This window comes from Falco punctatus (genome assembly GCF_963210335.1).
Source record: "Falco punctatus genome assembly, chromosome: 1".
Classification (NCBI taxonomy): Eukaryota; Metazoa; Chordata; class Aves; order Falconiformes; family Falconidae; genus Falco; species Falco punctatus.
Genome location: NC_137580.1, coordinates 99,876,779 through 99,900,304, shown reverse-complemented (window position 1 = coordinate 99,900,304; position 23,526 = coordinate 99,876,779). Strand labels below are relative to the sequence as shown.

The 23,526-nt window shown below is 55.8% G+C and overlaps 3 protein-coding genes across 17 annotated transcripts in view; 2 read left to right on the top strand and 1 right to left on the bottom strand.

The window, feature by feature from the left end:
• Window positions 1–3,055, top strand: part of AIFM3 (AIF family member 3) — a 52,784-nt gene extending 49,729 nt beyond the window's left edge. For all 14 annotated transcript variants that reach the window (XM_080407822.1, XM_080407821.1, XM_080407820.1 and 11 more), the window contains one exon: window positions 126–3,055. In XM_080407822.1, coding sequence (XP_080263948.1) covers window positions 126–165 — 40 coding nt within the window. In that variant the 3' untranslated portion in view covers window positions 166–3,055. The remainder of the gene's footprint in view (window positions 1–125) is intronic.
• A 2,213-nt stretch (window positions 3,056–5,268) lies between these two features.
• Window positions 5,269–20,874, bottom strand: LOC308064068 (sodium-dependent serotonin transporter-like). Its single transcript, XM_080387958.1, has 12 exons — window positions 14,204–20,874; window positions 12,351–12,508; window positions 11,984–12,203; window positions 11,566–11,704; window positions 11,143–11,277; window positions 10,345–10,448; window positions 9,920–10,047; window positions 9,500–9,612; window positions 8,870–9,236; window positions 8,546–8,646; window positions 7,251–7,418; window positions 5,269–6,772 (listed from the first exon to the last, which is right to left on the bottom strand). The coding sequence occupies exons 1-12, from the start codon at window positions 14,431–14,433 to the stop codon at window positions 6,692–6,694; spliced, it is 1,944 nt and encodes a 647-aa protein (XP_080244084.1). The 5' UTR covers window positions 14,434–20,874; the 3' UTR covers window positions 5,269–6,691.
• A 437-nt stretch (window positions 20,875–21,311) lies between these two features.
• The window catches only part of SGSM1 (small G protein signaling modulator 1), a 49,690-nt gene continuing 47,475 nt past the window's right edge, over window positions 21,312–23,526 (top strand). For both annotated transcript variants that reach the window (XM_080403774.1, XM_080403773.1), the window contains exons 1-2: window positions 21,312–21,834; window positions 21,918–21,961. In XM_080403774.1, coding sequence (XP_080259900.1) covers window positions 21,816–21,834; window positions 21,918–21,961 — 63 coding nt within the window. In that variant the 5' untranslated portion in view covers window positions 21,312–21,815. The remainder of the gene's footprint in view (window positions 21,835–21,917; window positions 21,962–23,526) is intronic.

The window sequence follows — 23,526 nt, the reverse complement described above, 5'->3', positions numbered from 1 at the left end:
CAGGTGCTGGGATGGGGACCAATGACCAGACTAGCGCCAAGGGCAGTGCCCAGGCACACCGAGAACGTTTGCTTGCGCGTGCTGGGAAACATCTTACAGCACTGCTGTTTTAAAATCTTTTTTAGAACTGGAGATATGTCCTGGCTAACTGGGAAAGGCTCCTAACGCCGCTGGTGGCTGCACCCTCCTGATGCTGCACTTGCTGTGGGGAGACAGGATGACAGCTCCACGGACAAGCAGGACCACAGCTGAGCCATTTCCCTTTGAGACTTGGATGAACCCAGTGCCTGTCACTGCACACTTACCTTCCCGGCAGACTGCCAACAGCTCCTCTGCCCCAGTGCCTGCTGGGCTGGAGCTCTGCTGTTGCAATTCCTGTAGGATGCTGGAAAAGCAGCCCCCATAGAGAGCGGGGTTTGGCACTGGCAGCGGCCACAGGTGCCACGTGGCTGCAGATGCTGCTGATGGGCTGGGGGGGCCCCAGGCGGGTCTGCCCTAAGCACGTCCCTTGCCCCTGTAAACAGCATGAGTGCCTTTTGTTGCTCCCTGTGCTTTCAAGCATGTTGCCCCTTCCCAAATCCTTTTTGCTTCTGGCAGACCTCTGATGCACATCCCTGTGGAGCCTGACATCTGCTCCCTCTCCGCATGGCTGCAGCACTTGCCACATCTCTCCCTGTGCCCACCCACCCCAGGGAGCACCTGGGGGGGGCAGGGAGACAGGGTCATGCCGGATGGTCTCTGTACAGCCTGTATTTGTGTTTTGCATTCTCCTTTCTCCAGGCTGGTTGCCCCATCCAGCCCCCCTCAGTAGAGGTGGGTCTCTGCCCAAGCCGAGGGCTCTGGAGCTCATCGGTCCCCATCCCAGCACCCAGAGCGTCTCCCCATCCCGGAGCAGAGAAGGGGCTGGAGTGCTGCTCCCCATCCCCTGGGGCTTGGTTTGGGTTTGGGTACTGGCAGCTCTCAATCCTGGGGTGCAGAGCAGAGGCTTCCTGGAGAGATGCAACAGCCGGACTGCAGCCCTGGGCTTGGTCCGTCCAGTCAGCCTTGTGATGTCTTTTTCCTTAATGATTATTGTGGCATTAGTGCTGCTGCTGCTGCATTTCTCAAGGAAAAGTAGCCAGAGGAGTATTTCTGGCTGTCCTCCAGCCTTCATCACTCATTCCTCCTGTCACCTAGTGACAAGGCTACATTTCTCATCTCCAGGTGTCATGTTTTTTGCCCCTTGCTGGAAGAAGAGCTTTATACACCTCAGAAGTGGACAGGGCCAGTCCACAGCCCGGTGTCCATCAGCCCAGCAGAGTTGGAAGGCAAGAAGCCCCCTTGGAGAGCCTCCAGCGCTCTGTCCTGGGGGAGGTTTCTTCCCCAGCAGTCAATGTATTACCATAAGTCCAAAGCAAGAGGATTTATATTTTTTATTTGATTCACTCCCTCTATGAATTAAAGCAGTACTATTCTTGGATCTGGGCCATCTCTGATTCCTTCCAAGGCGTTGGGTCATCTCTGCAGGTCAGCCGGATGATGCAAGCACCTCTTCTGTGCAGGCTTCCTACTTGTGTCCAGCTCACCTGTATTCCGGATTTTCTGATCTTTGCTGGGTAGAAATGACACCAGTTGTCTGTCACATCTTCGGTTGGTCTCTTATGGTTTCACTGCAAGGTTTTTCCCAGGCAGCATGGCCAGAGGGGATGGTAAGCAGGGATGTGCATGCTTCAGCACACAGCAATGAAGAGGGGCCTCTCCTTGAGCCATTACATCTATCTGCCAGATCCACAAAGGGATGTGAACTTGCAAGTCTCATCTTAGGTCCCAAAAGGCAAACATTTATGTCCCTGTCCCCAGTGCAGTGTGGGTGAGGGCTTTCTCTGCGGGCAGGGGTGGCTGCGGCTGCTCAGCTCCTGGTGGCCCAGGCAGGGCTCTTGCTGTGCACGCTGGCCAGGGAGATGTGGCTTTGCATCCCGTGTCTTGCTGGTGGGATGGTTGGATTTTGCTTTGGCAGATTCTGCGGGCACCAGGCTGGGGATGCTGGGGCATCACATAGTGGCATTCCCTGGAGCTCTGTGGTTTTCACCCTGGGATCTCCAGCACATCTTCTATGCTGTGTGAGACTGGCAGCCCTTGTGCCACACCTGCTCCCCTAGCACAGCTTGGCTGAGCTTTTCCGAGGCCTTTGTCTCTCTGCTGACCTGAAATCTTGGCACTTTCTGGAGTCCTGGGCACACCAGCAGGGTGCTTCATTTTTCAGGAAGATGCCCTTTGAGTCCTTTGCCTCGGCTGGGACCTCACCCAGTGTCAGCCATGAGCTGTGCACAGCAAGCATCACCCCCATGTTCTTGGGGCTGAAGGCCGTGCAGGGGCTGAGGAAGGATCTTCTGCCCTAGCTTACAGCTGAAGTGTGGGGAACAAGTTGCATTCCCCCTTTTTACAGAGAAGCTGTTTCAGCCAGGGCTGGGAATGTCACCTCATGACATGAGAAATCCCAGTCACCACTGTGGCTTTCCTTAGGACATGTGCCGGGTCACGGGCAGGATTGCCAACAGAGCTGGGCATCCTGACGCTGACCTGCAGGCATCGCTCCTCCACATGGATGTGGGCACTTCTTGCAACCTCCCATGCCAGGACAGAAAGTTTCCAGCTCTTAAGAAACCACCTGTTCTCATTGGGAGTGAGCACCATCAGCTAAGCCCAGCTGGCATACATGCACCTTGTTAGTGATCACTGGCTGCATTGCCCCATCACATTTAGATTCACCAGATTGCCCAGGTATCTTCTAGGTTGCTTACCTGGGTTACCCACGCAGACTTGATGCCCCCAAACCCCGAGCTCTCCACTGCCTCCTGCTCCTTGGATGCTGGGCTTTGCGTATTGCCCTGCCCCCATCTCACCTTGTGTGCTGGCAGGACCCAGGGAGCTGTGTGTTGAGCACAGCACACCTCCCCTTCCCACACACCTGAGAACCCATCTGGACAGCTTGTGGCATCACACCAGGTGACAGGTTTATTTTCAGTTTCTTCACGCCCTAAGCCTTTGTTTAAAAAAATCAGTGCTCCTTCACAAGTTGGTTTCTCAGCTACTAAGTGTGGCCTCACCCTTTGTCTGTCCAGCTCTGCCCTTACTTTTGCACCTTGCATGTTGCTTGGGTGAACATTGCCTCTTCATGTACTGGCATTTACTCCTCGCTTTGCTCTTTTTTATAGCCCCCAAGGATGTGGTGGCAACACAAATAGCTTCAACATCTTCCTTTCCTGCAGTGGCACACTTGTCCCCCTGTCCCTTGGGCTGGCTGCCCTTGTCTCGGCTAGAGCTGGTCTGAGCTGAATGGTGGTGGCCAGCCATCTCCAGGCAAGCCTTCCCAGTGTCACTTCTGAGGCTGGGAGGTGTTCAGTGTTAAGGTGTTTACCGATAAACACCCTCCCTGATCAGCAGTGGAGACTCTTCTCACCAGTGGCATCTTCAGGTGACTTGTCCAGTCATGGCCAAAGAGACCAGAAGACTTGATGAGCCTTTCTGCTCGTCCATCGTCCTCCCTTAGCTCGCTTAACTAAACCATCTTCTTTCTCTTGTTCATATAACTTTAAGCATCTTTGTCCTATATCACAAGCAGAGCAGCACCTTTTCAAAGACCTGTTCTTACCCTTTTCCAAAGGCAAGACAAAAGGATCACCAGGAGGTAAATTTATACCACACTTTTTGCCATTCAGGCTGGTTCTTTGAAGTGAAAAACATATCAGTGTATAAAACTTTGTCCTATTACTTTCCCCCCCTTAAAATCAACATCAGCTGTAACACTGCATTATAATTCAAAGTGCCATTCATTGGCCATTTTTCCTCATCATCCAGTTTATACAAACGGCCACCACTGATTACAGTATTTAACTACGTTGCTTTTAGTTACGTTTCTCACAGAACCAGCCCCTGTTTGTTTCCAGTGTCCCAAAAACACATCCCAACAAGAGATTTCTCTGAAATGTCCCTCCACTTAGACTGACTAGTGCCCGTTTTCTTTTAGTGCGCCTAAGATTTTGTAACAATATACATGTATATAAGCATGTTCAGAAGTTCAGAGTGCACTATACCAGATAGAAATCTATATCTATATCTATACTTGAGTATGTCAGGCGGAAATTTTACCAGATTGTTTCCAGGAGAGCCCTCAGTAACCCAGGCTGGTGGGGCTTTTGCCTGGACTTACGGGCAGGTTTCCCAGAGCCAAAAGGATGCCTTACATCTGACCAGGGGAACTTTACTTTGGAGCCTTTGGTCTGGGGATCAGAGGTCTTCCCCAAGAATCCCTCAGTGCTGGCTGGAATTCCTGCAATCCCACAGATCCACTGACACTCAATAGCAGTGTCCCACCTGGGTTGCCAGAAAACAATACTGTAAAGTTGGTCACGGAGAAAAACCCTCTAAGACTTGCTTGGAAGTTTCAGAAGGCCGGCATTCTTTATGGCAGTGCTGGGAGCACGGGGGAATGTTTCCTCTGAGCGTGCTCACCCAGTTGCTCGAGGGTACGCACCACGGACAGCAGAGCACTTGCACACTCATAGCGCATTACACATGCATTTTCAGTCAGGCACAGGATGGGTTACAAGTTTCTTGCTTTAATGCAAACGAGCACACACCCTCAGACAGCACTGCTGAGGTTTTTTACTAGCTCCCCACACTCCCCAAGCGGGGCCTTGCCCTCTCTCGGGGGGCTATCTGAGTCAGAGGTCGTGATTTCCCCCCACAACAATTACCTTTGTCCGACTTCCAACCAACATTCTGTGGATCGCAGCACTCTATCGGCTTGTCTCCTCCTGCGGCCACAACGTCCTCACCCAGAGGCTCTTTCTGCATCACTGAAGAGAACGGAGATCTTTTCCCCATCCATTCTTTGTTCCCCATCCTTCCCAAGGCTGACTCCCTGGATGAGAGGTCCCTTAATTTGTCAGTTCTAACAGCTTTAGAGAGTCAGCTTGGCCTAACCTTTGTGCGCAGGTGTGTTTAACGTAGAGCTAAACACCAAATCAGAGCGTGGTAACTGGGGAGCTCAGACATCTTGTCCCTTCTATGGCAAAAGTCTTTCAACAGATAAAGGTGAAGGCCTTTTGCTGAGCCAGCCACCTTCCCTTACTCTGTCATAAATGTGTATGTAATGGTATCTATACCTCATCCCCAGCCCCACGTGCCCCCCCAGCCTTGTATGTCCCTGCATGCCCATGTGCCCCCCCAGCCCTGTGTGCATCCCCCCAGACCCATATGTCCCCCCCATTCCCATGTGCTCCCCCAGCCCTGTGTGTCCCTGCACCCCTGTGTGCCTCCTAGCCCTGTGTGCATCCCCTCAGCCTCATATGCTCCCCCAGCCCTGTGTTTCCCCTGCCAGCCCCACGTGTCCCTGCACCTCCATGTGCCCCCGCAGTGCTATGTGTCCCCCCAGCACTGTGTGCATGTCTCCTCACCCCATGTGCCCTTTCAGCCCCATGCGCCCTCCCAGCCCCATGTGTCCCCCACCAGCCGTGTGTCCCTGCACCCCCTGTGTGCACACCAGCCCATGTGTATCCCTCCCAGCCCCTATATGCTCTCCCCCTCCGTGTACCCCCCCCCCCATCCCTGCATACACCCCCAGCTCTTGGCTGCACTCTCCTGGTCGGTTCTGCATCACCCCAAAGGAAAGCAGGAGCCGCCAGGAGGGCACGGTGAGGGGCACCACAGTAAAACCAGCACATGGCTGAGGCATGGGGCAGGAGCTGCTGTTCCACCTCCACTGAGCTGGACCGGCTGCTGGAACACATTCGATGGGCTAACAACTGTGGAGAAATGGCGAGAGCATCGGAAGCAGCGCAATGTTATTGGGAAACTGCGACAGGTGGACAGTGGGTGGTTTACACCAGCGCCGGGGCTGCTTCACCCTGAGCCTGTTTGTTTCTAAAATGATGTATGTGTAGGTCTTCTTCAAGATGACCTTCAAGATGACGGGATGGGGTGGCAGGAGGGACCGACCTGTCTTGCCGCAGCAGTATGTACCCGAGGGGCCACACAGTTTCTCTCCCAGACTTTTGATCTTTGCAATGGAACAAGGTATTTGTGTGTCAGGACAGTGGCAGCCCCCCACCTCCCCCAGCCCAGCCCAGCCCTGTGCTCTCAGCCGCACCACAGTACTGCATCAGCACGGCACAGTGAGCTCTGGCTCCTCTCCCTCGTCCGATCTCTTAACAATTGATAGCAGCTTTATTTTCCACATCACTCACGGCACGGCTAAAGGCATGCACTACTCGCGCCAAGCAGGTTTGCACAGCAAGGATGCGAGTGTCTCCAAGCAAGGCGTGTTCACAGCTTGTACAGTCGGACAGCAATCCCTCTGCAGCGGCACTCCTCCGTCTTCACCAGGAGTCAGGGTTCACCTCCAAACCGGAGGAGTTTGGCCCCTTCCAGCCCACGGGACTCAGCGGCAGGTCCCATTCTCCCTGCTGGGGATCAGGTTTTCCTGCCTGCAGGGAGAACGGGCTCCGCGCCGCTTCCGACGAGATGCTCTGACACAACAGGAGCCGGTAGCCGGGGAGCTGCTGCCAGCATGTGCAGCCACCAGGGGAGATGCGGGGGGCAGTTGGCTGTGAGGAAGGTGATGGCAGCTTCTCTTCTGCCTGCCCCAGTGCTTTGTCAGGGCACGGGCAGGAAGCTGAAGCAGTCTGTGTCCCCTGGACATCCCACTGGGCTACAGGACAGGTGATGCGCACGCCACTTCTGCTTGCAGGTCTCGTGTTATTTTCTCTGGCCAAATGCAGACAGCAAGGCGCTGGAGAGTGTAAGCAGGTAGAGAAAAAAAGACAATGGGTTTCCTTCCTGCACTGGTGCCATGTGCAGGGCTGCCTGCCCAGGGTGCCGAAAGCCATCCCCACTGGAATCTCGCTCACTGGGGGGCTAGAGCTCTGTCAGTCTGCAGCAGAGCACTGCAGGCAGGATGTGTCCCTAAAGTGGGCTGCAAGGAGGGGTGACAACTGGAGATGGTCCCCTGCCTACAGGACTGTGCTGACTTAGCCCCGCTGCCTCCTGGCACAGCCAAAGTCACAGCTTCAGAAATATAACTTAAAATGATCAGGTCATCGAGCCTCAAAGAGCCTCTGAGCCCTTTTCCAAGTGGCTCTTCAGGTGTGATTTAATTGCAATGTGAACAAAGATGCTGAGGATGCATAAACCATCTGCCCAGCTCACTGGCCCTGGTCTCAGGCTGACCCAAGCAGGGGTCCCTGCCCACCCATGGCTCTGCTCCTAACCTGCTTGAAGGACCCTGGCGTCCAGACGAGCTTGTACACCATGTAGAAGGGGATGCAGATGAAGGACGATGCTCCTATGAGGTACCCCACCAAGATACTCCACTCAGGGTACTGATAGTCAAAGAGTGTCAGAGGTGGCTGGTCCAGGAGGGAGCTGATAACTATGAACTGTATCGAATGAAGTGGAGCCTGTTAGGGAAGGATGCTCATGGGGCCAGACCGTGGCAGGACATGCCCTGCTGCTGCTCACAAGCAGGCACAGGGCAATAGCAGGGCCATACAGCTCGCAAAACCCACGTGCACGTGACATGGGTGCCAGGAAAGCTCTTCCATTATGGCCAAGCATAGCCAGCAGACCAGACCCATTGGCTCCCCATGGAGAGCATATCAGCTGTGACATCTCCACAGCCCCGGCGCTGATGCCAGCTCATCCCAAAGGTTAACAACATCCACGTCCCACTGCCACTGCTGCTTTCCTAACCATGAAAGGTCAGTGTGGACATCACAGTGACATTTCCCAGACTGCTGCCTCTCACTAGGTGTGGGCTAGAAGGTCTTCGTCTAACAAACCCACTGAGACAGTGGCTTGCAAAGGCTGCACGTCCCCATGCTGAAATGAAATCATCTGCTGTCTGCTTTGATGATAATACTTCTCTCTTAATAACCAGGGCAAAGCGCTTGGAGCTGTAATTAATCCTCACAAGGCCTCTTCTCCTGGAGATCCATCGAGATTAGACCCCTCTGCCTCTTGCAAACGGCAGCCTTTGAAGTGCTGGGGGAGCTGGCATTTCAAAGGGGATGGATCCAGCCTGGTGCACAGTGCCACAGTGCTGTCAAGAGATGTACCTATGCCTGGCCATGCCAGTGCAAGCGTGGGATACTGCCAACCAGGAGGATAAAACAAGGCTGCACTTGCATCCATGTGAGCACCCAGCTGCTGGCTCCCAGCTTTGCCCCGGAGCTGCAGAAGAGGCTAGAAAATCTACTTCCAGATCCCTTTCGTGGTGAAACCCTCTGTCCCAGGGGCTGTGGGCAGCTTGTCATTGCCTGTGGCTGGAGGAGTAGTACGGGGAGCCGGTAGGGCAGGCTGGCACAAGGTCCTACAACCTCAGCCAGGACCCCGGTCTACCCTCCCAGCAGCTTGTTCACCTCATGTGAGCAAGAGGGGAGTAACCAGCACCGTGGTTGCCCAGGGAGCTGGGCAGCAGCAGCAGCCAGTGAGGGAAGAGCAGCTCCTCTGCAGGGCACTCAGGGGGAGGCTGGCATCTGTCTTTAATCTGGGCTGTAATACTCACCGCTAACAAGGCAGGGCTGATGGCGACCCAGCACACCTTCCAGAACATCCCTGGCGTGAAGCCCAGCATGGCTTTCACATCGTGGGAGAACCTCTGTATCCCTGTCAGTGGAGAGACCTGTCATGGCCCCAGAGACCCGCGGAGGATGTGGGTACAGGGAGATTTATGGCTACATGGCCACAACACCCTCTGTGGCCCATCCCAGCCTTGCCAGGAGTCACACGCTTCTGCCCCTGAATGCCCTGGCATATACTCATGAGCATAAGGTTAAACACCCACGTAGGTACCTGCAGGATGATTTTTATGAAACAGGCAGTTTCTTACCATAAAACCAGGAGACAGCTATTGTTTCCAGTAGCACCACTGCCAGGATTGAGCAGCCAGCACCAAACTCCTCCAGCAGCTTCACCACGTAGGCTCCCCCCTGGAACAGTACAAGAGAGGAGAGGGAAGCTGCAGACCTTGCAGGAATGCGAGGCAGGTTTTTGGCACCAGCAGTTGTTGGAGATATGAGCAGATGTGTGGTGGGCATGGGAGCGGAGTAGTGCCCGGTACTCACGTAGGTGAGGGTGCTCAGGGAGCCCAGGAAACAGACTGTGATGAGGCCGAGGACAAAGAGCTCCCGTCGCCCAGCCAGGACCTGGGGGTACTCATCCATCACAGCTGTGATGACGGCCTCCAAGCCCCCAAACTGCAAAGGAAATACAGTGTGGGGTGGAAAAATGAGACATGGGGATGGTTCTGCTCCCCCCATAGCCCCCTCTGCCTGTGAGCAGAGTGGGGACATCCCATCCCCTCCCTCCCTCCCTGCGCTAGCCATGCTCAGAGGGCTTGGCAGGCAGCCCTCCTTCCCGAGGCCATAGCTCCCCTTGTCACCCCACTATTAGCCATTCAGACACAGCCATCCCCAGTAACTGCTGGGGACACAGCCCCAGGCTCCACTGAGGTGCCTACCGTGCTGTCCAGCCCCAGCGTTATCATCATCAGGAAGAATATGATGGCGAAGAAGGTGGATCCCACCATGTTGGCGATTGCTTCAGGGTAGGTGATAAAGAGGAGGCTTGGTCCTAGGAGAGTACACTGGTTTGGTTTGCCATTCCCTGCTCTGGCACAGCTCTGGGCACTGGGGAATGCTCTTGGGGAAGATGCCCCAAAGCCAGAGTGGCCGTGCCTGGTCCCAGCTGTGATACAGGGGCTGGACACCTCACTGCTCTCCGCCCCTGGGAATGGCTCCTGGACACAAGCCCCCATGCCCCAGCAGACCTCAGGGCTGGCCATCACCCCGGCCTCCCTCAGTCATGATGGGCTAGGGGGGGCTAGGGCAGCTGGGCACCACAGGCTGGGACTGGGCAGTTGCACTGGAGGGGGGCGAACCTTTATCTCTCGCGACATCCTCCACTTCCACATCCCTCATCTCAGCCATGTAGCCCAGCACAGTGAAGATGACAAAGCCTGAGAGGAAGCTGGTGAGGCAGTTCACTGCACTGGTGACGAGTGCATCCCTGGAATGCCGAAAGCAGAGACATGTCCTGCAGCAGAATTCCCCCTCCAGCTCAGCTCTCACCCTGGGTCAGCTGCCCTGGTTGCCCGCACCCTTGCCAGTTCCCTCTCCTGGCCCTGCACATCAAAACCGCCAGTAAAATGGGGAAAGATGCTCAGCACATGGCTATGGGGCACAGGAGCTATTGGGATGTGGCTCCACTGCAGCCATGCTTGGTGTAGCCCCCATGCCCGCAGGCTGCAGCCCCCATGCCCAGCACAGCCCCTGTGCCCACAGGGACCCATGGCTGGGAGCTCACCGGTAGCAGTTGTTGTGGAAATGGTTGTAACTGGCCAGAGCAAGAAGTACACCAAATCCAGGGCCCAAGGAGAAGAAAATCTGTGCAGCAGCATCAACCCAAACCTGGCATGAGAAGCAACAAGCAGGCTGGAGAATGGGCAGGGCAGGGGTTCCCTGGGGCAAGGATGGGGCTGGGAGGTGCCCCACAGTGTGCCCACCCCATGGTGTGCCCACCCCATGGCACAGAGATGGGGTCTGTGCTGGCACATGCTGCCAGACCTCCTCTCTTGCCTGCCCCATCCCCCCTTGAGAGGTCCCTGGAGCATGGGACCTGCTGCAGGATGAAGGGAGCTTGTTTCCACCCTCACATCCTGCAGCCAGAATTAAGCAACAGCATCTGTGTTTGCCCATGCCCAGTGTGGGGACAAAGTCAAAGGGAGCCCCAAGAGCCGCATCCCACCCCTGCCTGGGCAGGTTCAGTGCTGGCAACATGGTCCTTATTACCTTTAATGAGAATTCTCAAGTGCTGCCTGGTAATTACCCACAGAAAGCCTATTGTCAGGCCAGGGTGAGAACATGGCACAAACAAAACCCAGCAGCAATGAGATGGGTGATTCAATTATAGATTTACATTTCCAAGAGCCTGTCTGGGATGTCTTGTTTCTGTAGGAACTAGGGCCCCATCGCCCTGAAGCACTTCGGCAGGGCCAGACCTGGGCAGGGGTGTGTGTGTGTCCTGGGGAGGGGGTCTGGGTGCTGCCACCCCCACACTGGGAGGCAGCCAGCGCCAGGGTGGTGTGTCCCACCGCACACTCACCGCGGTGCTCAGGAGCTTGCTCCAGTCCGGGCGCAGGTAGAAGACGACTCCCCTCCAGGCGCCGGGCAGGGTGGCCCCCCGGACCAGAAGCATGAGCAGGACAATGTAGGGCAGCGTGGCTGTCACCCACACCACCTGGAGAGAGGCAGCTGTCAGCCCGCAGCACCGGCAAAGCTGCTGCACCAAGAGCTCAAACCCGCCGGTCGGGCATGGCCAGCTCGCTTCTGGCTGCTTGGGGTGGCTCAGGGGGGGTGGAGGCAATATCCTGTGTTTAAGCAGCCAGGTGAGCTGCAAGACCCCACCAAGGCTCGGTCCCTCCTGCCATGGAGGGGAAGCGGCATGCCAGGCTGCGAGCCTCTCCATGCTGGGGGCTCCGGCATGTCTGTGCCCGGGCAGGGCTGGCGCCAGAGCCCTCTTTCTTACCTTCCCAGAGGTTTTCACCCCTTTCCAGAGGCTGAAGTACACAATCGTGAAGATGAGGAAGAGGCAGAGGAGCAGCTGCCAGTGGATCCCCCCCACGTCGTACAGACCCCCAGACTTCTGGATCTCCAGGACTTTCCTCCTGCAGGCAGGGATCCCCACGGCCGGGGAGGGGTCTCAGGCCAGCGTGGTGCTGCTGGCTCTGCCCTTGCAGGCAGCCGGGGAGCTGGGTCAGCTCTGAGCAGGCAGTCCCATGCTTACCTCTCCCCAGCACACCAAGAACAGGGACAGCTCCCCAAGAGCATCCCCCTGTGAAAGCCTGCGCTCAGGCACCCCGGTCCTGCTCCCCATGCAGCAGACCCAAGTGCCTCCATGGCGATGTGCCCCAGCTTAAACACATCATCCACGTATGTGCACTTACGTATAAAACTCCTCAGCAGGGGACCTGGAGAAGTTGGTCCAGGTCACGTTGCTCCTCCCAAAGTAGTTGGTGCAGTTGGGTGTGTTCCAGGGGTTATCGCAGCTTGCCCAGGGCAAGGTGCCCGAGAAGGACGAACAGAAGTAGTAGAGAGCCCAGGCGATGATGGTGTTGTAGTAGAAGGAGACGTACAGGCCAATGATGCAAATGGCAAAGCCAATGCCTGGCGAAAGAGGGGGACAGACTCAGCAGACCATGCTGGTCCAGCCCTCTTGCTGCCCCCCGGGACGTGGCTGTGGGGACCTGCACTGCCTGCATGGCCCCGCTCACCAACACCGCGGGTCCCCAGGTGTGCAGCAGTGGCCCTTACCTTTAAAGATGGGGCAGATGCGCTTCCAGATGGGGATGGCACCCATCCTGTGGAACTGCCCCAGGGCCAGCTCCATGTAGAAGAGGGGCACCCCTCCAAAAACAGCCATCAGTGTGTATGGGATGAGAAAGGCTCCTGTGGGACAAGGAGCAGAGCGGCTGTGAGCACTGCAGTCCCATGCAGCACAGGCAGGCTGCAGGTGGAGGTCCACTACAGCTGTCCCTCCCAGTGCTGCGGGGATGTGTCCCAGAGCAACATGTTTGGGTTTGGTTGTGTGTTTGCAAGATGCTTCGCAAATTATCTCCTCAGAGGGGCTCACAGATGTGAGGACCCCACTTGGTGCCCCAGCTTCCTGGGCTGCTGCATCAGTCCCTGCTGGCATCCCAGCCTTCGTGGGAAGGGATCGTTTGGCTGGGATGGTACAAAGATCAATACAAACCATCAGGGTGCAGGAGATGGGGCACGAAGCACCTCTCAGATCTAGAAGAGTTTTGGAGAAAATCCTGCTGAATATGCACAGCGGCCCCAAGACACAAATAATTAACGCTGTAATCTGCATTATTCATAACAATGTCATCTTTACCAGGACTGTGCTTGTACCCCATGGAGGTTTTGGAACTGGAGTTGCTCTCTGCACTCATCAGAACAGCCTTGCTGGGATTAGTTTGTTTAACCCCCATGGCTCCTCTCTCTGAGAGCCCTACATGTGCTGGGGCAGGCGTGCGGGATGGCATCCCCAGCATCCTCCCACAGCCCCCCATTTGCCTGACAAGGCTGCTGGCCCAGAGGTGCTACGTTCCTGTTAACAGGACTGCCTTGAGGATTTCTCTTCTAGGAGCAGCTCCAGCTGATGGGTGAGCCCACCATCAGCCTGGATCAGCGCTCCTGCTTGTGTGGCTCATGGCTGTGCTTTCCAAGAGCTGCGATGGAAACTCCTCACCTCCTGTGTGCATGGGGCTGGAGAGGAAACCATCTGCCTGAACCACATCAGTGAAGAGTGGCTAAAGTTTGCTCCTGGTCCCACAGGAGTAAATCGCAAATAACTGTGCTTCAGTGTGGGCACCTGGGATCCACAGTTTAGCCTTGAGTATGGTACTAATTATCTCTTCCTCATTTTCCCAAGCAGTAGAGGACGTTACCCAAATGCCAACTTTGGCAATTAAATCCACTGTGCTTTTGCGAACAGCACGAAATTTTCATTCCTCATTTTTAATTTCCATGCAAGAGGCTTTTCTGCTCTGCTCTATTTAAAGCAATTTATTTAGGCGTCTTTTACTCAAGGTTTTCTCCTTCATACATCTTTTGTATCTTAACTTTCTGTTGATCACTCACAGGATTGAACACCCTGAGCCCTGTGCGGCACTGAGCTGCACGTCCCGGGGAGCCAGGATTGCTCCGCAGGGTCCGGCACTGCTGGCTGCATGGCTGGGATCTGCGGCAGGCAGATGGGATGCTTGTGAGGGTTATTTTAAATAATCAGAAAGGGTTTTCACAAAGTCACAAGATCATGAAGTGTATGAACCTCCCACCCCAAATTTACGGATTCTTAATCCTTTCATGCAGTTTGGACCACACTAGTTTTGTCTTTGTGATCCCAGAGCTGCTAATGCACTTCTAACTACACCAGGGAAGGAGTGAATGATGCCGGGGAAGGAGCAGGTGGAGGAGGATTTCGAATGAAGAAAGACACAAAACAGAAAAGAGACAAATGTCAGGAGAAGTTGGGTTGGTCTCTAAACTGCCCTGTCTGGAGAGGAGCAGCTAGAGACAAAGAAAGAAAAGAAAAACCAGTTTTTTCAGCATTGGAAAGATGGAAACCAGGTTTCTTTTCACCGAAAGAGGACTTAAATAACCCTAGTGTGTCCTTACCCCCTCCGTTTTGGTAGCAGATGTAAGGGAACCGCCAGACGTTGCCCAGATCGACAGCAAATCCGATGACCGAGAGGAGGAAATCCATTTTCTTGCTCCACTTGTCCCTGGGGTGGGTTTGGAGCCCCAAGGGTGTGGGGCCAGCCAGGGGACCTGGGGCCATGCCCTGCTGGGGAGGGCTGGTGGCAGGTGCTGGGCAGGGCTGCTCTGCCATCCTGCTGCCCTGGAAAATCCTGCAGAATTCAAGCTGAGTAACTTGGGGCCGTGAAGGATTTTTCTGTTGCTGATGACAGATCCAAGGAGGGGAGGGTCAGGCTGATGCTTCCCCACCTCCCACTGGAAACCCACAGCACTGAGAACAGCCGGCGGAGAAACCCATCCTCTGATCAAAGGCAGGAGGGGGGAGAGCAGTTTTCTCAGCACAGGGCTGAGGCGTGGGGACCAGCCTCACTGCACAGCTTTCTGTCCCCTCTGCTCCCTGGGTCTGCACCCGGGCAGCTGCATGTTGAGGCTGGGGTGGAGTGGGTGAAATGGAACCGTATTTGCACACAGAGGTGGTGCTCCATCCTCCCGACAAAGAGTTCTTTCTTTTTCCTTGGTGTATTTTGCAATTACTGCTCTGCGAATGGTGACCCACCGAAGGGGGTGACTGCTCATTCTTGCAAAGGATGCTCTGCGGAGTGAGCGGTGCCTGGAAATCTCCACTGGCCAGGAGGCAAACGCCAGGCATGAACTTGACTGGTGCTCGCCGTGAGCCCACTGGCCTCTCGTGGGCTGGGGCCATCTCAGTGTTCTGCCAGAAGCCAGCACAACTCAACAGAGCCACCCAGTTTAAGTAATCTTGCATCACCCTATCTGTCCTTATGGACTTGCTGGGTCTTTCAAAGCACAGGGGTGAGAGCTGTTGCAAATAAACCACTTGAAAGTGAAATAATTTTTGCAGCTCAGATATGATCAGGGAGGGAATGGCAGTGTACCATTGATCTCTCCAGCTGGACAATTTAACAGCAAGTTTCATTGCAAATGAAATGTGCCTGTGGCAGGCTCACATCCAGGCCAGGTCCCTGCATCTTGCCCTGGGCCATGACACAGGGACCAGTTCAGAGCGAGCCCTTGTCTGGGGCCACCGAGTGCTGCCAGGGCTCCAGGGTGCTCCAGCACCGGCTTTTGCAGGCACCCTCATCTGTAATTAAAGGAAACTACAGAAGAGATCAAACCAGGAACTGCGGTTCTTAGGGCCATGGTTAGCAGGTTGCTGTGACGACGTGACGCAGCTGCTGGGTGTCTGCCACTGGACACTGTTAATCCTTCAGGCACACGCATGGAGACCTGTTAGAAATGTCCAGTTAAAAACACTTATTTTGGTTTTTTTTTGGTGTATTTGGCCCTGGCTGTCCAGGCTGTCAGATTGGAGCCACTCGGGGTTGATGCCGGTCCCTGGTGCTGATGTCCTGGTGCTCTGGCTGGCTGTGGCAATGCATGCAGGACAGGCTGTGCCTGGTGGGTTTAGCCCAGGCATGGTAGCACAGCCACCGCGGGGCAGGGACACAGCTGAGGACACCAACCCACCGGCTCCTCACCTGCACTGCACGAGCATGAGAGCCCTGGCAACAGGATACTTGTGTCTTAACCAGCTACGCCTCCTTGCCCTCCTGCATTTGCCTGCCCCCCTCCCCCCCCCACCCCCACACTGTGTGCCCCAGGTGTTCCCTGGCCAGGTGTGGGGATCACAGCAATGGACAGCTGAACTGGAGTGCCCAGCCCCAAGCTGCCCCCTCCCAGGGATGGGTAGTGGATCTGCTCCTGCCACCCACCTGCTGCTGGTCCCTGCACAGGCTGCGCTCAGCGTGGCTTCTCATTCTCTGCTTGTGGAACATGAAATTATTGTTCCTTTTAACACCTCTCCTCTGAAAATGCAACAATTTTCTGCATGGGTTTGTGAGGACCAACTGGTATCAGCTCTCTGCACTGGCTTTTCTCCGAGCAAAGGGGTTTAGTTGGAGTGTGTCAGGGTGGTCCCACGCAGGTGGGTGGGGAGTGAGTGGAGACTGGGGGTGTCCCACCACAGCCAGGCAGAGCCCCTGCTCCGTGAGTCCCCATGCACGTGGCCCTGCCAGGCTTTGCCAGTGTGGCTCTCCCGCAAGCCAAGGCCTGGCACACAGGTGAGGGACAATTAATCTCCTGCAGATTTATACAGGATTTGTGTCACTCCTGGGACTTCACAAAGCCCTGAATTTCAGTTGCAGTCCTTGCAATATGGGTATGGGCGCAGCTGTCGGGAATTAAAGACAAGGCTGTACTCAGCTGCTGGGGCTGTGGGGGGCTGGCAGTGGGGCTGCAGCTGGCCCTTGAAGGGCTGAGGGTTTGAAATCCTGGCTGCTGGTGCAACCTGTCTGAGAAGTGTGCTGGGGGGAGCAAGGTTTAATCCCCCTGACCAAAGACCACCTTAAGGGCATAAAAGACAGAACAGAGACAGTTGGCACCATAGCAACCATGAAAAAATGATAGCTCTTTCTCCGTAGCTGACCCTTTTTCAGGTAGTTTACTTGCAACAGCTCGGCGTGTCAAGTATGGAGACCCTGCTGCATGCCAGTCCTGCTCCCTGCTTGGGAAGCCTCAGCAGATGGGCTCGGAGTTACCCCCAGCCTGAACAGAATGAGCTGGCCATGCTGGCAGGGGGTGAGAGGTGGTCTGCGGTGGTCTGTGGGGAGCAGGTCCCGCCACAGCATCCCTCAGTGCAGGGTGTCAGGCTGAGATCACTTCCCAGATGTAAAGCAGCAGCTGTTCAAACACCAGCATCTTTTTAAAACCAAGCTACTTGCTCTCCTGAAGACTCTTTTTTTTCTCCACATTGATCTTTTAGATTATATGAGGTGGCTTTGTACTCTGCACCTTGGGCAGAGCTGGGCATGCAGGACTGGCACTAGCCAGGCACAGCTATAACTATTTCCACAGCTCCAAGCCAGAGCTGCATGGTGGTTTTGCAATACTGGGACGTGCAGCCTGCACGTTGCTGTCTGAAAGCTCCCTACTCCCTGCCAGTATCAGTTTCCCAGCACACAGACGCTGCTCTGCTCCAGCTGAGCCGATGTGCCACCCCGTCGGTTTGATGCCACTGCTGCCATTCCAGCAGCCTCCATCCCTGACAGATCGCACCCCCGGGGTCCTCGCTGGTGAATGAGCTGTGAATGCACCCAGCGCTTCCATCCCGCTCCTCCAGCTCCCACCTTCTCCTTGGGCACCTGATCACCCACCCATGCCTACTGCCTCTCTACACAAACCCGCTCATGCGGCTGCCTCTTCTCCAGCATTGTGTCAAGGCTGCCGCTGTCAAGTCAATGAGAAGAGAGCTTTGAAATCTCAATTTTTTTTAGAAGCTGCAAGCTGGATAAACTGTTGCAGGTTCTCAGGGCTGCTGGAGATGGGAGGAGGGCAGAGGGAGAGGTGTCTTTGGGAGATGGTCTTCATTGTGAGGAGTTGTGGTCCCCAGACTCAGATCCGGTGTTTTGGGGCCCTGCAAGCACCAGCCTTCCAGTGTGATCCCAGCTCTGCAACCTGCTGGAGAGACAAGTTTTCCCCAGAGCTTTGTTTATTCTGGCCCCTGTGTAAGGAACTGTGTGTGGCTCCAGCCTGGCCCATCAGCTGTACTGTGTGAGGCTCAGCGTGCTCACCAGTGACATGCCAGACAGGGGTGTTTTCTGGATAAAACACTATTATTTCGCCAATTGTAGCCAAGTATTTTTGTCCATCATTTGACATTCAATTAGAAACATTTCAGAGAGGATGCTCTGGGGGCTATGTAGTATTTGAAATAATACACAGCTGAAGTCAGGGGTGCTGGATCTGAGCATTCATTTTGGCCCGTGATGAGGAAGGGGTAGCTGGCAGGCAGCTATGACAGGATTCTCTGCCTTTTCTTTACTGCAGCTCATGTTCTGAAAGCCAGCTGGTCCCCTGAGCATCACCTATGATGCTGTCTAAATCCCTGCAATATCATAGTCAGATGTACTCTCTGTGCTCCCTTCATCAGTTTACTTTTGCTGCTGTTTTCTTTACTCAAAGCACAAATCACTTTAGATTTAAAATGCAGAGTTTAAATCTAGATCAAACCAGATTTAAATTTGAATTTTCACCAAGTCAGAAGTTGTTTCTAAGCAATACGATTATTTGATTAGCAGATTGCTTTTATCCTACCTGCTCATCCATGCAATGAAATGCAGAGGAGTGAAATGTGGTCTTAAAGCAACTATCCTGTTTAAGCCACAGAGGCAGCAATAGGAAGTTTAATTTAATTAGCATGATACTCAGAGATGTAACTTAATCACATTAAGTATAGATCAACGTGCTCTCATTTAAGCTCTCCAGACTTCAGAAAACAGGGGCCAATCATCTGCCACCCATCTTTAATCCAGGGAGAAGCAAAATTTTCCAAGGAAAAGAAGACAGCAAGGCTTACAGAGAGCTTGTCACTGTGCTTGTTCCAGCTAATTTCTCCCCAAAGGAAGGTAATAAATTAGTAATAGCTCCCACTCCCTGTATAGCGCCATTGTTCCTGGGGAGAAAGCAGCCAGGCAAACTACTCATCCCCCGTTGCCTTACTTGGTACATGGTCCCACAGAAGTGCTGGCACCACCAGCCACCTGAATGTCTCTGGGTTCATTTGGTGCGTGGATGCTGCCTACCCCATGTCAGTTGGCCTGGAGTATTGCAGAGATTGACAGGACTGAAGATTGTACAAAACCAGCACGGTTCATTAACAGGAATCAAAATGATCTTCTTCCTCTGGGCTTCTGTCTGCCAGTGCTGTGCGTTTGAGTCAAACTCACCAGCTGGTTGTCGCTCCCTCGAGCTCGGCAGAGCCCAAAAGTGGGTCCCCTCAGCATCACCCCTCGGCAGCATCCTGCCAGCACAGGTGAGGGGGAAACCGGGCAGTGCTTGGCAGAGCACAAATGCTACGGCAGAGTTGCTAAGGTATTCTGGGTGCTGCAAAAGTTGCTTGGGCTCATTTTGGCCCTTAAAATAACTGGGGTTTGTTTGTTTGTTGTCGAAGTCCTAAAAGTTGTTCCTAGCTTGGCTTGGACAGGCTTGTTTTCCTGACAAAGGTGCCGAACTGAACACTTCCTGATGTCCCCTGCCAATCAGGAGGCAGGTTGATGTCTCCAGCATCATTTTCACAACAGCAGAAGTGAGAAACGGGCAGAACCTTGCCTGCCTGCCTGTTGCCAGGTTCAAAATTTTGTCAGGCAGCCCAGGCTTTCCTGGCTGGCAGATGCTGTTGGCTTGAGTCAGGTAGTCTCATCCTGGTCTGAAGAAGCTTTACAGAGACCAGTGCTGTGCAAGGTGCTGCGCGTGACACATTCATGCTGCGCCCTGGCTCCTCGGGAACCTGGCACCTTCTCAGTTTCAGCATCTGCGTGTATGCAGAGCCACAGCTCTACGCTGTCCCAGTGACAGCTCAGGGTCAGAGGAGTGAGTAGGCTGTCTCTGCCCTTGGTAATCGAATTCACTGTTGATATTTGATGGTGCTCCTACATGGTGTTTTATGAGGCTTCGATGCCTTCATTATGAGTGTTTATTAGCCTGTCTTAATTGCCCAGTCAAGAGTGTAGGACCTGCGGTCATCAATAAATGACAGGCAGGGTTGCAGAGCAGCAGAGCTGGATACAAGCCGCCTGGGCTGACTGGGAGTGCAGGAGGAGCCCCTTGGGCAGGGCCGTGCTGCAGCCTGGCTCCTGGCCAGCTGTGCAGGTCTCAGGTCAGACCCCAAAAGCCCTGGGCTCCTGCCTCTTAGCACCTTTGGTCCTTCTCCTGCACCCAGGGACCCCATCCACAGGGCTCTCCACAGACAGACCCCTGGCACAGGCTGCTGGGCAGAAAAGATGCACTGGTGCCCACTGGTGAGACTGGACAACCGGGCTTGCTGCCTTGGGGGACTGCAGATGGTGGTTGTGGGGAGCAGAGCTGCAGCCCTATGAACAAAGCAGGCGTGGAATTCCCGACTTGGCACACTAAGTGCTGTGTCACTCGCTGGGGGCCCAACCTGAGGCCACGGGTGACTCCCTGGGTGGGAATCTGAATCCTGAGGGTCAAGTCAACACTCACTGACTGCAGACAGTTGTGACCCTCACCAGCACATCCAGAGCCGCCCAGGCTAGATTCCCATGAAGCCCAGAATCTTTCTGGGATCCATCTGGATCAGCAATCACATACACCCCAGCAAGCCAGCCCTAATGCTGCAGTTCAGCAACATTTGCGCTGCCACCACTTCTGTTCACAGGGTATTTAGCAAGCAAGTAAACAGTCACAAGAAATAGCGTACAAGGGAACAGGTTTTCTCTACAACAGATATGGCACAACTATTCTCCTCGCCCCTGTGCCAGTGGTGAAGTACAGAAGGGACTGGATTCTGATTAATCCCAAATCCAGAGCTCCCTGGCAGGCAAATGCCCAGGCCAGGCACCAGAAAGGAACTGTTGGGATGGATGGTTTCTGCCATCTTCAGGGCCGCTGAGCATCAGCAGGGAGCGAAGGCAGCTGTTCCGACGCAGAGGATGCAGCCCAGGTCCAGGTGTAGCAGAGGAGCAATGCCCAGGGTTGTGGAGCTGGCAGGCTAGCGAGCATTTCCCTGCTCTCCGTGCCAGGACCGAGTCCTCTCCCAAGCAATGGCAGCAAGGGCCAGCTGGGGCCGTGGCAGTGCCCTCACTCTAATGTGGTTTGTAGTTATTGGAAACCAGACTGCGAAGGAGCCGGGATCCTGTTTCTATGGAAATGTCCTGGAACAGCAAACGAGGAAACAGAAAAACAGAAGATACGTTAATGGCAGCTGCTAGGCAGGGCTTTCTCTGAAGCAGTTGTGATTTTGATGGGAGGTGTCTTGGGTCCCCTATGAATAGGTCTTCTCAGCTCATGTATCGCCTTCCCAGTGCAGAAGAGCCCACAGGAGCATGCCTGGATGGTGCACGGCTGTGAGGATGTTGCTTCTTCGCACCAAACGGTGCCTGTTGCGCCACATCCCCGTGCGCGGGGACACACCAAGGGCTCGCCCCAGGCTGCGGCCTTCGCCCCGGCCCCATGTCAGTCACCCAGCCTGGGGGCACCTTGGCCCCAGGTCGGGGGTGCTGGGGCCTGGGCTGGAGGGGGTCCGACCTGGGGGCCCTGGGAGCTGGGGGTCCTGGCTGTACTCCTCACCGAGTGGCCCGGCCTAGGTGGGACCCCCGCACTGAGGACCCGGGCCTGGTTGAGGACCCCCGGCCCGTCTGGGGTTGCCCCGCTGAGGGCCCGTGCTCGGCTGAGGTCCCCCTGAGAGTCTGGGTTTGGCCGCGGCCCCCCGAGGGCCTGGCACGGGCTGAGCCCCACCCTCGCCCCCCGCTCCCGAGGGGCTCCTCGGGGTCGCCCCCCGAGGGCCCGGGCCCAACCGAGGCGCCCCCGAGCGCGGCCCGTTGCCGGGGGCGGCCGTGGCCGTGCCGGCGGCGGGCGCGGATTGGCGGCGGCGGCGGCGGCCCCACCTCGGCGGGCGCGGGTGGGCGGTGCGGCCCGGTGGGCCCGGCCCGGCCCCGCCGCCACTCTGCCGGCGCTGCGGAGCGGAGGAGCGCGGCCATGGCGGCGGCCTCGGCGGGTAGGGCGGGCGGCGGGCCGGGGGCGCGGGCGGCGGGGCCGGGCCACACTACACTAACGGGCCTCTCCCCCTTCCCCCCACAGAGGCGGAGACCCGGCAGCGGCTGCTGCGCACCGTCAAGAAGGAGGTGGGTGCCGGAGCGCGGCGGCCCCCGCGGGAGCAGCCCCGGAGCCCCGGTCCCAGCTCGGTGACCCCCTGCCGGGAGGGGAGCCCCGGGCCGCGGCATCCCGCTGGCTCCTGCCGGTGCTGGGGCGGCCGATTTCACAGTCCCCCCCCATCACCCCCGACGCCGGGCAGGGCTGGGGACCGAGCGTGAGCCCGCGGGGGCGGTGCGGGCTGCAGGCGCCGGACGAAGCGGGGCCGCCCGGTCCCCGGGTAGGCGGAGGAGTATCCCTGCAGCACCGGCGAATTTTGGCACCCCAGTGCCCCGTGTTTTTTGAAAATCGCCCTTCGCTGGTGGCAGAGCCGCGCTCACAAGTTATGGTTTTCTGCGGGGGAGGAAGGGGCGACCCCCGGCGCTGCTGCCGCCGGGAGCCGGGCCGGGCCGGGCCGCCCGCAGGGCCCTTGCGCAGAGCCGGGGCCCGCACACCTGTGTGCCCCCGTGTCCTGTGCGAGCGGTGCCGTTTGACATCTGATGGCGCTGATCTCTCCTCTCAGGCTTCTTTAACTCTTAGTTTATACTGTGTTTTATGCTGAGCTGACTCAGGCTCCTTCTGTCCGCGCAGCACTTGGTGTTTATAATGTGTGTGGCATTAACACAGTGAGCTAGACGGGGAGCTAAGAGTCCCAGTGCTCTGCCGCGGAGTTGGTGTGTTGCCTGTGTGTGGAGGTGGGCTGCATGAGCCAGCAGGGCCGCCTCTGCCACCCATCTGCAGCTGTAGAGCTGTCTGAAGCAGCTGAATGTCGTGGGACCCCCTGCAGAGCCTGGACTTGCTCTGCTCTGTGGTGGAGTGCTGGGTTGCCAGGAGCTGTTGTCATTTCTTGCCTGTGGCCTGTCCCTGCAGGTCACCTCCCCTGGGATTTTGGAGGGTATGATGTGGGACATTTTGTTTCTGGTTTTATGAGCATCTTGATCTCCAGCTTACCAGCTCCAGAAAGTGGAATGTCCCTATGGGAGACACTGCTCGGAGTAGGGTGAAGGAGACCGTGGGTGGTAGGGCTGAGGAGGGTGACAGCGCAGTGCGTTTGACTGTTCATCGAGACTGCTTCCCACCTTTAATCCTGTGCTGGGTGTGGTGGTAAGGAATACTACTTGTTGCCTTGGCAACAGCTATTAAACCAGAAAAAGGGTATGACATTTATTTAGCATCCTGGATAAAGCTGGCATCTCATTATTACTGTCTGTCTGCTACGCCTCCCGAGTGGAGAGAGACAAAACAACAGACTGCACATCAACTGCCGCTGCAGGGTGGTAGGCAGGGATTGCCCATCAGTGTGCTGGTTAAACCGCTCGGCCAGTGGACAGGAGCTTCCTTCCAGAGACCGCTGTGGCTTCTGCAGGCTGTCACTGCACATGAGCATCTTCTGCACTGGCGTCTAGTATGGGCTTCTCTCCCTTTGCCCTTCCTCCAGGGGATATGTGCTTGAAGAAAGTGCAGCTTGTGCCTAGGGGAGGAGAGCCAAGGGTTGTGACATGCCCTTCTGCTGTTTATTGGTAAAATAAACGTATTGTATGAGGGTTTGGTGAATGCA